Source organism: Choloepus didactylus, chromosome 2 (genome assembly GCF_015220235.1).
Source record: "Choloepus didactylus isolate mChoDid1 chromosome 2, mChoDid1.pri, whole genome shotgun sequence".
NCBI classification, from domain to species: Eukaryota; Metazoa; Chordata; class Mammalia; order Pilosa; family Megalonychidae; genus Choloepus; species Choloepus didactylus.
This window is the reverse complement of record NC_051308.1, coordinates 215,686,644-215,700,382: the sequence shown is the minus strand read 5'-3', so window position 1 is coordinate 215,700,382 and position 13,739 is coordinate 215,686,644. Positions and strand designations below refer to the sequence as shown.

The window sequence follows — 13,739 nt, the reverse complement described above, 5'->3', positions numbered from 1 at the left end:
TCCTTACACAGGTCTTGGGAGAAGTGTCCTATCCACGCACTCATTATTCGCTGATTCCGTCAGTGTTACTCCTCTACCCTTGCATTTTTGTGCTTGCTTATTCACTCTTCAGCCATTTGTTCATCTGCTCATTGACTTACTCATTTTTATTTATTTAGTTACTCATTTACTTGAGTAGTTAGAAAAAACCTTCACTTCACACTTATTCTGGCCAGGCATTGTATGAGGTAGAGGAATTAAAGATGACTGAGAAGCTCAGTGTCCAATGCAAGTAAGAAATAAATCAAACACCAGCAGTGGACACACTGTGCACCTCTGCTCTGATAGAGAAATGATTGTATAGTTTTAACATAGAGTTACTCTCCAGTATACTCACAGAGCTGATTTGCACTGATTTGCTTTATAAAGAAGGGATAATATCTCTTTGTAATGTTATTTTCTTCAGAGTTGATTTTTGGAGTAGGCAAGATGTGGATATATCAATTTCCAAGCATGAAGGTCCTCTGTGTTCAGAGATGCCAGTGTTTGCATCGCAGGGCTGACTCCGAGGCTCCCTGGCCTTTGGGCAAAGTGCTGAGTTCCCGGCTGGTGTGGCCTCAGTTTGAGGACTGAATGGCCCAGCTGAACTCTGCCATAAAAGAGTGGACCCTCCCGGGTTGTAGCAAAGGACAATGTAACTTACCTTCTCCCAGCTTCTCATGACCTTGTGACACTGTTCAACCTCAAGACAGCTGATCAAGGGGACTGGTAGGATATAATGGAATCAGTAGACTTGGGTTTAAAGGAATTCTACTGATTTCAAACTGTGTGACCTTGGGCAAGTTAGTTAAATGCTGCAGGCCTCAGTTTCCTCATTTGTAAAATGGGCTAATAATAATTACAGCAGCAACAGTATGTACTTGAATCAGTTGTAAGGATTAAATGAGCCAGTGGATGGAAAAGGACTTTATAAAGCATGAAGTATGATACAGATGTTGGCCTTTATTATAATTCAGCCCAAGCTTCCTAGGAAATGGTGCCAAGGACCAGATGTTAAGGTTGAGGAGACAAAGATGAGAAATAAGAATGATGAATCCTAGTCGCTTCCTGCTTGATGTTAGGAATAAAAATGAGGCCTGTTTTGGTTTGCTAAAGCTGCCGGAATGCAATATACGGATTTATTAAGTTACAAGTTAAGATTCTAAGGTCGTGAAAATGTCCAAATTAAGGTGTCAAAAAGAGGATACCTTCTCTGAAGAGAGGCTGCTGGCATCTGGGATTCCTCTGTCCTCTAGCCAGACACATGGCCAGCATCTGCTGGTCTTTCGCTTCTGGGTTCCTCTTTCATATAGCAAGGCACATGACCAGTGTCTGCTGGTCATTACTTTCAGCTTCTGATTCCAGAGGCTTTCTCTCTGAGCATCTGTGGGGTCTCTCTTAGCATCTCCAGGGTGTTTCTCTCTCTCTAAGCTCTCTCCAAATGTCTCTGTCTTTTATCCTCTCATAATGGACCCCAGTAAAGGATGAAGACCCACCTTGAATGGGCTGGGTCACATCTCAATTGAAATAACCTAATCAAAAGGCCCCACTCACAATAGGTCTGCTCCCACAGGGATGGATTAAAAGAACATGGCGTTTTCTGGGGTACATGACAGCTCCAAACTTGTACAAGGCATCAAATCCAGTTTACTCAGAGCTCTGCCATGGAGCGACACAGAGGTAGAAGACAAAGTCCCCAACATTGAGGAGCTTCAGAGCCTCCTAGACTACTTGGCAAAAAAGAACTTTGTTCCAATTAAGGAGAGAGGGTGCATGGGAAGAGCCTGTGACCATAAGCAATGAAGAATTAATGTTGTGATTTACAAAATTGCAATTCTAGCTAGTAATGTTCCTAAAGTCCTACAGTGATGCTAATACTAATGGATATGACACCATCTTCTGGAAATCTGTCTCAGGGCTGAGCAGGGGTGGGCATCAGTTTGTCTTCCATAGATCCTAGGGGTAGGATCTGGAAGGTGGGGGGAAGTTGGCTGTGGAAAGCAGATTTCAGGGCTCACGGCATGAGAAGAGAAAGATGGGAGAGGATGAAACAGAAGGGGGACACTTGCAACCTGCAGAGTGGCCTCAAAGCTCCAATGGAAGGCTGGGAATAGACAAAGCAACTCCATCTGTCTGACTTCTCTGTCCAGGTTCTGGTAAGGCTGGGTTGCAGGGAGCAGGCTCAGGATAATAGTGGTTAGTGAGGCTGCCCTGGGTTGCAAGGCTTGGAGTAAAGGGGAGCGAGTGTCCTGGTTTCAGGTGAAAGGCTTGGTGGAAGTGGGAGGGGCCAGAGCACAGGAATGTCTATAGTGTCAAGTGCATGGGAGCAGAGAGCAAGGAGCGTCTCTGAAAGGACATGCACCACAGGAACCTGGAAGATGGACAGACTAGCAGAGCTGGGAGTCAGCCCTGAGGATTCCATGTCAGGGATTCTGGAGCCTTTTTTGAGGAACCATGAGCTGTGAGGGAGTCATCAAGGGCATAGCCTCAGCCATCAACAGTTTGATCCTTGGCGCAAGTGAAGCTCAGAAACGTCTCGGGGTGCGAAATCCTCTAGGAAGACATCCTGGGCTGAGGGGCATTTTGGGACGTGAACCACTTGTTAGTGGGTCACTCTGTTTTAGAACGTAGAAGTAGTCTGAGGCTGGAAGAGTCTTTGACTGACGCAGCCTGCAGTTCTGCTGTGTGCACGTGTGTGTGCACACATGCACCCCAACACCCCCATACCATCCTGGGCAGCATTGTGAATAAAATTTCCACATCCCACTTGGCTGAGCCGCCAGAGGGCCTCTTCAAGGGAGGGGGCAGTGAGAGACAATAAAAATGCCTAACATTCTCAGTGTCCTTGCTATGTGCTGGGCACCGTCGTAAGCCCCTTAGATGCACTAACCTGCACTGCCCCTTGCCATGAGGCACGGATGCAGGCACGCACAGCAGCAGAAACCCAAGTGAATACACCTGGGGTCAGAGTGGCACATTCACACACAGAAACACAGCTGCATAGACACTAATGCAAGCACACACGCAGATGTACTTAAACACAGATGTAGATAGACACACACATACACAGATGACTTGAAGCAGGAATGGGGTTTGGGGAAAGGAACTTAGAAAAGGTGTGTAGATGGCAACAAAGATAACTTGGGGTACCTTCACAGGCTTCACCACATGTAGCTTTACAGATGAGGAAAAAGGTTCAGAGATGTGAAGTGACTTGCCCAAGGTCACACTAGATCTGTGATTCAAGAGGAGGCAGGTGCCTGAAGCTCTCCTCTTAACCACTCACCAAAAAGGCTGCAAATCCTGCTCAAGATTCTTTGTTCTGAGTTGTGCTAGTCCAGGCCTGATTCTGGCCGCCCTCGGACAGGTGGTGGTTCTGGCCAACAGAGTGAGGGAATGGACTCGGCTGTGTCTGGCAATCCGGGCATGCATGTCAGAGCCGAGCCACGAAGCTGTTGTGCTCTCACTGGGAGCCCTTTGCCCCATGCACTGAACCTCTCCCTTCTCTTCCCAGGGCCTGTACCCGCAGAGAGCAGCAAGGATGCCCTATCAGCAGGCCCTGCACCCCCAGCTGGGGTGTTACTCCCGACAGGTGAGCAGATGACACCCTGCCTCTGTCCCAGTTTCACGAAGGCCTTTGGGCAGAAGGACACCTGCTCCCTCATCTTTGTCCAGCTGGTCACCAGCCATACTTTGTACCCCAACCTTGGCCCAGAGTAAAACACACATCCCAACATGCGTGTGGAACCATGCATGATAATGACAGCTGTTATTCACAGAGCCCCTCTTGTGTGCCACTCACTTCTGCAAGAGCTTCATCTGCATTAACCAATTTAACCCTCATAACCACTCTGCAAGTCAGTTACTGTTATCATCCCCATTTTGCAGATGAGGAAACTGAGGCACTAGTTTCCCAAGGTCACAAGGTCAACATATAGGTCAACTTTAGCTATAGCAACAAATGACCTCAACATTTCAGGGGCTTCCAACCATAAGCATTTATTTCAGGCCCATGGGTCTGGGGGTTGGCTGCAGGCCACTGTGGCTTGGCCAGGCTGGGCTGTGGACTGGGTTCAGGCCTGCTCCATGGCTCTCTTCATCTTGGGCCCAGGCAGAAGGTATAGAAGCCCTTGCTTCTTGCATAGTGGGTAGCAGGGGCACAAGAGGGGCAAGTGGGAACACAAAATACCTCTCAAAGCCTCAGCTCAGAGCTGGTACATGGTAACTTCCACCAAGCTTCATTAGCCAAAGCAAATTCCAGGGCTGAGCCCAGCAGCAGTAGAGTTGGGAAATTATATTTATGGTGGGTTGCTGGTTAAAATACAGGATACTCAAGTTAAATTTGAATTTCAGATGAACAATGAATACTATTTTAGTTCAAGTATGTACCAAATATTGCATGGGACATGCTTACACTAAAAAATTATTATTGTTTTTCTGAAATTAAAATCCCTGTCACTGTGTTTACTAAATCTGACAACCCTACTCCCATGGGTAGGTGTGGGGTAAATATCTGTTAGATAATAAAAACAATGGGAGAATTGATTTCTGACCTTGGGCAGCCTGGCTTTAGGGCCCATCTCCCAAACTGCATGCTTTACTGCTTCCAGTACACAGATACACAGAATTACAGTATCAAAATAAAGCTGCAAAGACAAAAATACAAACACCCACACACCCACACACAGACAGATACAAATCAACATACAGCTACACACATGCCACCAAGCTGCTTGTGCTTGCTTGGGCACACAGACACACAAACACACACGGAGGCGCATTTGGAGATGTTGAGTGTCTTGGGATGGGGATGGGGGTGTGGAGATAGGATCTTAGACTGGAAGCATAGAAGGTGCCAAAGACCAACTCACCACATTCGCAGGCTGGCCTGGAACCCCCGCCCACATGTGGACAGACACACATGCTCCGACTCACAGACTCTGCCTCTCCCCTCTCCCCGGAGAGCCTCGCCCTTTCCGTACAAACTGAACCTCCGACCTGAAGGATGTTGGAATGCTCCCGATGGCCCCAGACGGTAGGAAGGGCCCAGAGGGATAGCTTGCTTTATTTTCTGGGCCAGGACTGGCCTTAGATGAAAAAAGGTGAAAGACAGTCTGGCCAACGGCCTTGCAGCCACATCACGGTCACACCATGAGCAATAACACTGTCTCCTAGCTCCAGAAAGAACATCTGTAGACAATTGTATGTGAGTGTGTGTATTTGAAAAAAGTAATATAAGACTACGGTAAGAACAAAAACAAAGAAGCAATCACTGTTACTGGTTTCTTACGTATCCTTCCAGTAACATCCATTTGCACAAATGTGTTTGTACAAACGGTGGCTTTCTGAGCACGGTGCTCTATCATTCCTTTTATTGGTGAAGAGTGTACCTCAGAGGTGGTTCCAAATCAGTATACAGAGCATCTATGGCATGGTTTTATTATTTATTTTATGGAATTAGGGGTACATTGTGGAGCAAAGCTTATAGGAACTCTGGGACCCACTTCCCCTCCTGGGTTCAGACCCCTCCCACCACTGGGGTATTTTCTGGAAGCAGAATCTGCCTGCCACACCAGCCATCAAGGGTCTGTCCCAGCAGGGGCCTTCCTGGGATGCTCTTGGTGCATTCCAGCCTTCTGCTTGTCATCTCAGGGTTTGGGTGCCATGTCCGGGGTCACCAGATCATACCTCTCCATTAGAAGATGGAAAGGACGGGAGGGTGCACAGCTGAGAGGCGCTGGCTCAGACTCTGGGCCCACAGCCTGGGGGCTCTGACGGCAGCTCCGACCCTTGAAAACATTTAATAAGCAGATTGCTTAACTCCTCTTAACCTCAGTTTTCTCATCTATAAAAGGGGATTAATGGTAGTTCTATGTCATAGGGCTGTCTGAAGTTTAAATGCAAGAACCTACATGAAGGGCCTGGCATATACTAAGCACTCAATAAATGTCAGTCTGGTTATTTTTTATTAGATAAGGGCATGCAGAGTGAAAGAAAGCTGTTGGAGTGCTTAATCCCTGAGAAGCTTTGGTCCCAGGCTCCTGCTATTAGTGGAGCGGATGCGATGGTTAAGTTCATATGTCAGCGTGGCTAGGTTATGGCATGGGAATACAGAACCTTCCTCAATTTTGACTGAAACCTCCCTCAACACTCGGGAATAGATGTCAGCTCCATATGAGGAAGGGTTCTCTGACATTTGGAGCTGTCAATAGTGGAATACAGTGCTCATAATATAATGACCTCCCCATCATTTTAGATAATCAAATAGATGCTTAATGGTCTGTTCCTCTCCCACCCTGCCCTCCCTCTTTCCCTTCTGCTCTCTTTCTCTCTTGTCTTCATTCATTCAACATATGTTGATCAAGCAGCTACTATGTATCAGACACTATCCTAAGCTGGGGATATATCGGTAAATGAGACAGAAGAGGTCTCTGCCTTGTCAGGGGGATGACAAAGGGAGTCCCAGTTTTTTGTGGGAGTTTGAGCTTGATGGTCTGAGAAGCCCCACTAGTTTCTCTAGTTTTCTCTGGGGTTTGAACTGAACTCCATTGCAGCTTTTTGTCCTTTCTCCTAGAGCCACACTGTCCAATATGGTAGCCCCTAGCCATGTGTGACTGTTTAAATTTAAAGTAAAATTAGTTACAATTAAGTAAAATAAAAAATTCTGATTCCTTAGTTGTACTAGCCACATTACAAGTGCTCAGGAGCTGCATGTGGCTAGTGGACATTGAGTGGGGCAGCACAGATATAGAATATTTCCATCACCACAGGAAATTTCCATTGGGCAATACTTTCTTGGACTTGGAATCAACTGAGATCCCGAGAGAGAAGCCAGAGCTGTGTAAATATCAACAGCTTTTGGGAGATGGTAAAAACCTTAAAAATGAACAAAGGGCTTTTGGGGGTGGTTATTGACAAAGGGAAAGGTAAAGTAGGAGAACAGGGAAGGTAATGGAAATATTTATTTGCTATTTATTTTTTGCCAGTCTCTTCTATCAACTCACTCAGTCCTCACCCAGTGTACACAGTGTTTGCCCATTTTATAGATGAAGAAACCAAGGCTCCTATAAATTAAGCAACTTGCCAAGCTCACCTCTAGAAGTTGAACCTTGTGCATTTTCCATTCCAACACACTGCCTTCAATATACCCCACAGTGATTGAGGGGCACAGGGTCTGAGGGGTGGGAGCTGGGATTGGGGCTGGGGAATGATGATGTTTGGAAGTAGTGAGCTCTCCTAAGCCTCACCCCTTTCTCCTCTCTGACCTGCAGGTGACACCGTACAACAACCCACAGCAGATGGGACAGCAGATTTTCCGCTCTTCCTACACCCCCCTGCTGAACTACGTCCCCTTCGTCCAGCCCAACTATCTGTACCCTCAGAGGACACCTCCAAAGCTGTCCACCAATCCCCGAGACCCTTCCCCTATGGCAGGAGATGGGCCACAGTACCTCTTCCCCCAGGCATATGGGTGAGTCCTCAGCCTACCCTGGAAGCCACCTGGGCCCAGAAAGCTGCCAGAGGGGAGGGGAATATGGTGGGCTTCATCGGTGCTTTCTTGGTTCATGTGTTCCATGACTGTGGGGAGAGGAGGGTCTTGTGGCTGCATCTGGGGGCTGTGTGAGTCCCTGGAGGGACTTGGTATGGAAATGAGCAGTGTGGGGCCTTAGTAGATGCCTTGGGTATGTCCACCTGGGGCTGGAGCCCTTCAGTCTGGTTGCAGAAAAGCAACTGCACAGGGAGATGGCTGTAGGAGGTGGCACGTGCTGGAGTGTGACGCATTTGCCTTTCTCCTTTGCTTGGTTTACAACAAGACATGGCCAGGTAATCTTTCAGCTCTCTCCCCATCCCCCCTGCCCCTTCACTGCACCCTGAGCTCCTTGCCAGGGTAATCTCCCAAACGTTCCATTGCCGTTATGACAGACCCTGCTGAAGGATCTTCAAGTGCTTATCAGGGCCACTCACACTTTTCCACCAAAGTACCTGAAATGGCAGAGGAGAGGGGCTCGTATCCCCTGCAACAGTCTGAGGCTTAGCAGCAAGCAGCCAACACAAACTCAGCATTTTAGCTGAAAATTCCACACAAATTTTGCAGGCTGTTCAGTAACAAATTGTTTGTTTTATTTTAACATTAAATGGCTGCTTATCCTCACCCAATGAATTCTCAACTAATATCGATGCTCCAAGAGGCAGTGCCCTGTCATCCCATGAACCCGAGTCTCCCGGCACATCCTGGGGGACTGAGCCCCAGGTTGAGAAACTCGGTTACAGGATCAGGGCCCAGCCTTCCACCCTGATGTTGATTCCCTGCCATCCCTACCTCCCCATCACAGACCCTTCACCACGGTGCCAACAGGGTCTCCCCAAACTCTCATCTTTTCAATTAGTGTTTCCCCAAAATGTCTTGTTAAAAGGGACAAAAGCTAGAAAGGGGTCTCTGTAGTCAGATATGTTTGGAAAAATCTCTGTGAAGCAAAGCTAAACCGATTTTTTAGCTAGGAGTTCTCAGATCGTTTAATTTTTTAGGGCACATCAAGAATTTTCCAAAGAGTGGTCAGTAGTGTTCGTTGAGCATGAATAACTCATAAGCCCTTTTGTATCTTGTTTTCCTTTCCTCCCTCCCTTCTTCCCTCCCTCCCTTCCTTCTTCCCCTTTTGTTTTTTTACAGCATATTACAGCATGTTCCACCCAATATACCTTAGGAAATGCTGTGTTAATTAATTTAGTTAATCTGAATTTTGCCCGTGGGGGACTATAGATGCATGGGACATGGCTCTTCCCTTTGGAGAGCTAATCGTGATGAGATGTGGGGACTGCTAGGTTAATGCCCAGTTACTGTGGCCCCACAGGCAGAGAGCATCCAGGCTGGCTGGATGATGATGGGGCTGCAGGTGGGGAGAGCATCCAGGCCATGGGTGTAAGGGCTCTGCACAGCAGGCTGGAGGCCTGGGCAGGAAAGGCATCTAGTTGGAGTATTAGATTTATCCCTGAAAAAGATGGAAAATAAGACCAGAGAAGAGAGGCTGGGATTGGATTGTCTAAGGCCTTTGGCTGCCAGGCCTGTGGATTCAATGAAGTTGTGTGCATAACAGAGTGAACTGGTAGACTGGTTGGGGAGATAAACAGGAGGCAAAAGAGGATGGAGTCTGGAGGTGACTGCAGGAGTCTGTTGGAAAAGTTATCACCTCTCCAGAGGTGAGAAGAGATGAGATGACAGAGGGAAAAAGTGTGGAGGGATCAAGACAAACTACCTGCAGACCACAATGTCCCACATTCCATGCTGTGACTCTGGGCTCAAGGGAAGAGAAACTCGCTGCAGGAGCTAGACCTGGTCTTGGGGGTGTGCTTGGGAGGGAAGGTGACCCCGAGATCTCATCAGTTAGCAGTTTGGAAGCACTGATGAGGAATAGTCAGAGCAGAGGCTTGAGACCTAGAGGAGGCAGGGAGAGGAGAGGAGCAAGCCAGAGACAGAGGGAGGAGGAAGGAGCAGCCTGAGAGAGGTCAGGGAACCCAGGGAGAGTGCAGACATGGCAGGCAAAGGAGGAGAGTGGTGAGGGTCAGCAGGGTGGTTGGGAAGATGAGGAAAGCAAGGTCGGAAATGGAGGCAAGGGGTGGAGGCCTGTGTCCCCAAAAGGGACGATTCATTCATTCAAAAAATTCATTATTGAGTACTGCCCACATGCCTGGCACTGTTCTAAGCACTGGGGATACTGAAGTGGACAAGACAGATGAAGTTATATCTGCCCTCAAGGAGCTTACATTCTAGGAGGACGTAGATAATAGAGATGGAAAAGCAAATGTACAAGGTCAGGTGCTCTGAAGGAAAAGATAGCAGGGTAAGGGGAGAAAGAATGATGGGGCATCTTTTGTGCCAAGATCTAAGTGAGAGAATGAGCCAAGTATACCCACAGGGGATGAGCAGAAAGATTAGGAAGTACACAGGCCCTGAGATGGGAGCAGGGAGAGAGTGGTGGAAATCAGGGAGGAGCCAGGGGTGAACTAGGTAGGCCTGGTAGGCACGGTGAGGAGTTTGCTTTTTATTTTAAGAGCAGTGGTAAGCCATTAAGGCTTTGAAACTGGTGAGGGCATGCTCTGATTTTCTATTTTAAAAAGCTGACTTTGGCTAACGTATGAATAATGGACTATGAGGGTAAGAGTAGATACAAGGGAGCAAACTCAGAAGCCTTTATAGATGACCAAGTGAGAGATGCTGCCGGCTTAGGCTAAGGTGGTGACTGTGGGAAAGGAGACAAGTAGAAAGATCTGAGATATTTATTTTCTTTATAGAATTGACAGCACTTAATAATGGATTAGATGTGGGGCAATGAAAAGGAGGGGTCAAACACTATTCCTGGATTTTTGACTTGAGCAGCTGGATGAATGGTGATGCTGAAAAACTAAGCTCAAGATAACTAGAGCGAGGAGCTGGGTATCCAGTTTGGTTGTGAACGAGTGAACTTTGAGATGCCTGTTAGATATATGAGAGGAGTTGTTGACAGGCTTGTAGGTATATGATTCTGGGGTTCAGGGGAGAAGTTGGGACAGGATATAATCTTCAGAGTCATCAGCATTTAGACATTAATTAAAGGCATTGGATGGGATACGACTGTCCAAAGAGTGGGTGCATAGAGAGAAGAGAAGAGTTCCAAGGACTGAGCCCTAGGACATTTGACATTTAGAGGGTAGGGAGGTGTGGAGAAACTAGCAAAGGAGGAAAGAAGGAGCATCTAGCAACGTGGGAGTATAAGCAGGAGAGCGGATTGCATAGGAAGCCAAGTGAAGAAAATGTTTCCTGCAGGATGGAGAAAGGGAAACACAGAATGACTGGAAGAAATCCTGGGCACTGCAGGATGTGATTCAGGGAACCCTGAACACAGTGGTGTGGTGGTGGGTGGGGTGGGGAGGACAGGGGATTACAAATGCTGCTGGAAGGACAAGGTCTAGCAAGGACTGCTCTGGGCAGGGAGGCTACGTGGACCTAAGTGGAGTTTAGTCTGAGAGATAAGGAAAGTCACCTCTTCTTCTGGGTCAGGAGGAAAGAAAATCAAGAGGCTAAACTGTGAAGTAGGAGAGCAAGGAACAAATGGCCTCCGTATTCTCAGGGAAGGAGGAGGAGAGCCCTCCCTTCCCTCTGCCAAGCCAATTTGCACACGTTACTTAGAGTAGGATAACTGCACAATTCCAAACAATTACAATTTTGAAAGTTAAAGGGGACACTAATAAGAATTGCACTGGAAAACCAGCATAGCAACTGTGGCAGGCAAACTGGGACTTATGGTCACCATACGAAAGGGCAGCTCAAACTCCTCCTCCTCCAGGAAGCTCTCCTAGATATTTCCAGTCCACATGGATTGATCCTCTTCCTCCCTCTGGTGCATGTCCTGTCCCAATTATGCTCTTGGCAGTTGACTCAAGCAGGAGTCCTCGACCTGAAGGGTCTAGATACATGGGGTGTGACAATCAGATAACAAATCAGTAATTTGTTACCGATAATTGTTAAATACTGAAATATAGGCCATGACCTTTATTTTATAAATCAGAGTGGAATTCAAGGTGTCCCTATAATAACATCACTTTCAATCATTTTGTATTCCATTTGTTTTTGGAAAGAGAGAAAAAGAGGTAGAGTTACCATTGGTATTAATTAATTATTAGGCACCTACCTCCTGCAAGGTCCTTGGCTGGGAACTGAGTGTAAAATGGTGAGCAGTCCAAGCAGTGTCCCTGCCTTCCTGGAACTTATTTTAGTGAGAAGGGAATCAAACATAACCCAAAGCCTAGCTTGTCCACGAATGCGCACAGGGAGAGACAGATCTATTAAAAGCTGAAGCATTTGAAATGAATGTGGTGGTTTACTTCCATTGCTTCTATATTGCCTCCCCCCTCTCTCCCCGCTTTTTTGGTTTCATCAGTTCAAGGGAGGGTGCCGTAATATGCATCTGCCCAGCTGAAAAGTAATTGAAAATCCTCGGATTAGACTAAATCTAGCCATTTGCTCTGCTGGATTGGTATTGAGCTCTGTTCCCATTCATTCAAAGTACCCCAGCAGATGGATGAAGAAGTTGCAATAGGAACCCAGAAGCATGAGTAACTGATTCCATCGGAAGAAGCCAGGGAAGGCTTCACAGAGGAGAAGGCTTTTGGTCTCCATTTCGAAGTATTAATAAGAGTGTGCCAGGGAGAAAAGTAGAACTGTGTGCATTTCTGCTCTTACAGGGTGAGGCACACATCTCAGCTTTTCCTTCCCGGGGTATCCAGCAGAGTCCCAGGCACTCGGTGATGCCTCAGGGCTTACGTCTTGGGCCGGTGTTGAAATGAAGTGTCTGCTCTCGCTTGGTATTGGTAAGGGGAGGGGGAGCCCCGGGATTGTCTGGATTCTGAGATCTAATCTGGGGCCTGGCCCTGAGTTACCTAATCTGTGGAATTCCCTGAGGCACACACCTGGTCCTCTCTTGCAGGTAGAGTGGTCACAGCACTCAGGTCAGGTGCTCAGATTCAGGGAGATGCCCTATTCTGTGGTGCTGGATGGACAGCAAGGGTTAGGCCTCATAGGAAAAATCCTCGCAGGCTCCCAGGTTTTCCCTGATCTGAGGAAGTGGCTCAAGAAGCTTTCTATTGTCCTCGAATTGTATCATTTTAATATTTTATTTTCCCAGAATCAAAGCTTTTTTTTTTCATTATGCTAAAGCTTTTAGCCTCCAAGCCTGTCATGTTCTTCACAATCTTTGACAGCCACAAAATTAATATTTATTTCTTCGAACAGCACTGATGACACTAGGAGTTTCACATGGCGTCTGTCCCTTCTCTCTTCCAGGTTCAACTCGACGTCTGGTGGGCCCCTGATGAACAGCCCCTATTTTTCCTCCAGTGGGAATGGCATAAATTTTTAGATCTCCTTCTCTTCTCCCTCTTTCTCCCTTTACCTAACTTGGATCAGGGCTAAGGGCTCTGGGATTCTGCAACTGCTTGGTATGAAGTTTGGAAAGCCAAGGTTCTGACCAGGTCACAGACAGAAAACAGCAAGACCAGATTCATCTATTGACCAACACTGACATGCACACAGCCCCCCTCACACACAGCACAACCCCCACCCCCACACGCTACACGCCCCTCTATTCATACCACTTGCTCAACTGCATATGCACCTGTATTTAGCTAACATGAGTGATTTTTGTTGTTGTTGTTGGTAAAATAGAAGTAAGACACTTAATTTTAGAAAGTTTGTATATTATGATAAAAGTATGAGCTGCTTGAAATGGGGTGTGCCTGTTTATTTTTGTTGTCCTGTGCCATCTTTCTTGCCCATTTTCCCCATGAGACTCAACGTTTACTAAGGACATGAATAGAGAGCATGGGCTGGAATCCTTGGGGTACTGCTATCTAAATGCGGGACCCCAGAGCTCATAAGCTTGAGGGCTTATTTCTTTTCTTTTGTGATACATTCACTTCTGAACATCTGTTTATGTATCTCAGGAATAAGCATAAAAGGACTGCCTGCTCCTTTGTCCTACTCCAGATGGAGGTTTTACAGAACAAATCTTCCTTGGACACAAGGTGGAAAAACATGCATTGAAAAAACAGTTTCAAAGCACGCTTCCAATATTTCTTGCTTCTTTTTGATATCCTCAATTAACAGCCCAGATACTCCATTCACCCTGAGAAACATTAGTCACCTTGATGGTCTCATAAATGTAGGAGCCCTGTTTTTCCCTAAAGAGCTC

At 46.9% G+C, this 13,739-nt stretch overlaps 1 protein-coding gene across 2 annotated transcripts in view; it reads left to right on the top strand.

Moving 5' to 3' along the window:
- The window catches only part of C2H1orf94 (chromosome 2 C1orf94 homolog), a 44,523-nt gene extending 31,307 nt beyond the window's left edge, over window positions 1–13,216 (top strand). The window contains exons 5-7 of one of the 2 annotated variants that reach the window (XM_037827790.1): window positions 3,533–3,610; window positions 7,290–7,489; window positions 12,833–13,216. In XM_037827790.1, the coding sequence (XP_037683718.1) occupies window positions 3,533–3,610; window positions 7,290–7,489; window positions 12,833–12,908 (354 nt within the window). In that variant the 3' untranslated portion in view covers window positions 12,909–13,216. The remainder of the gene's footprint in view (window positions 1–3,532; window positions 3,611–7,289; window positions 7,490–12,832) is intronic. The other variant, XM_037827791.1, reaches the window with a different exon arrangement.
- Window positions 13,217–13,739: the final 523 nt, after the last annotated feature.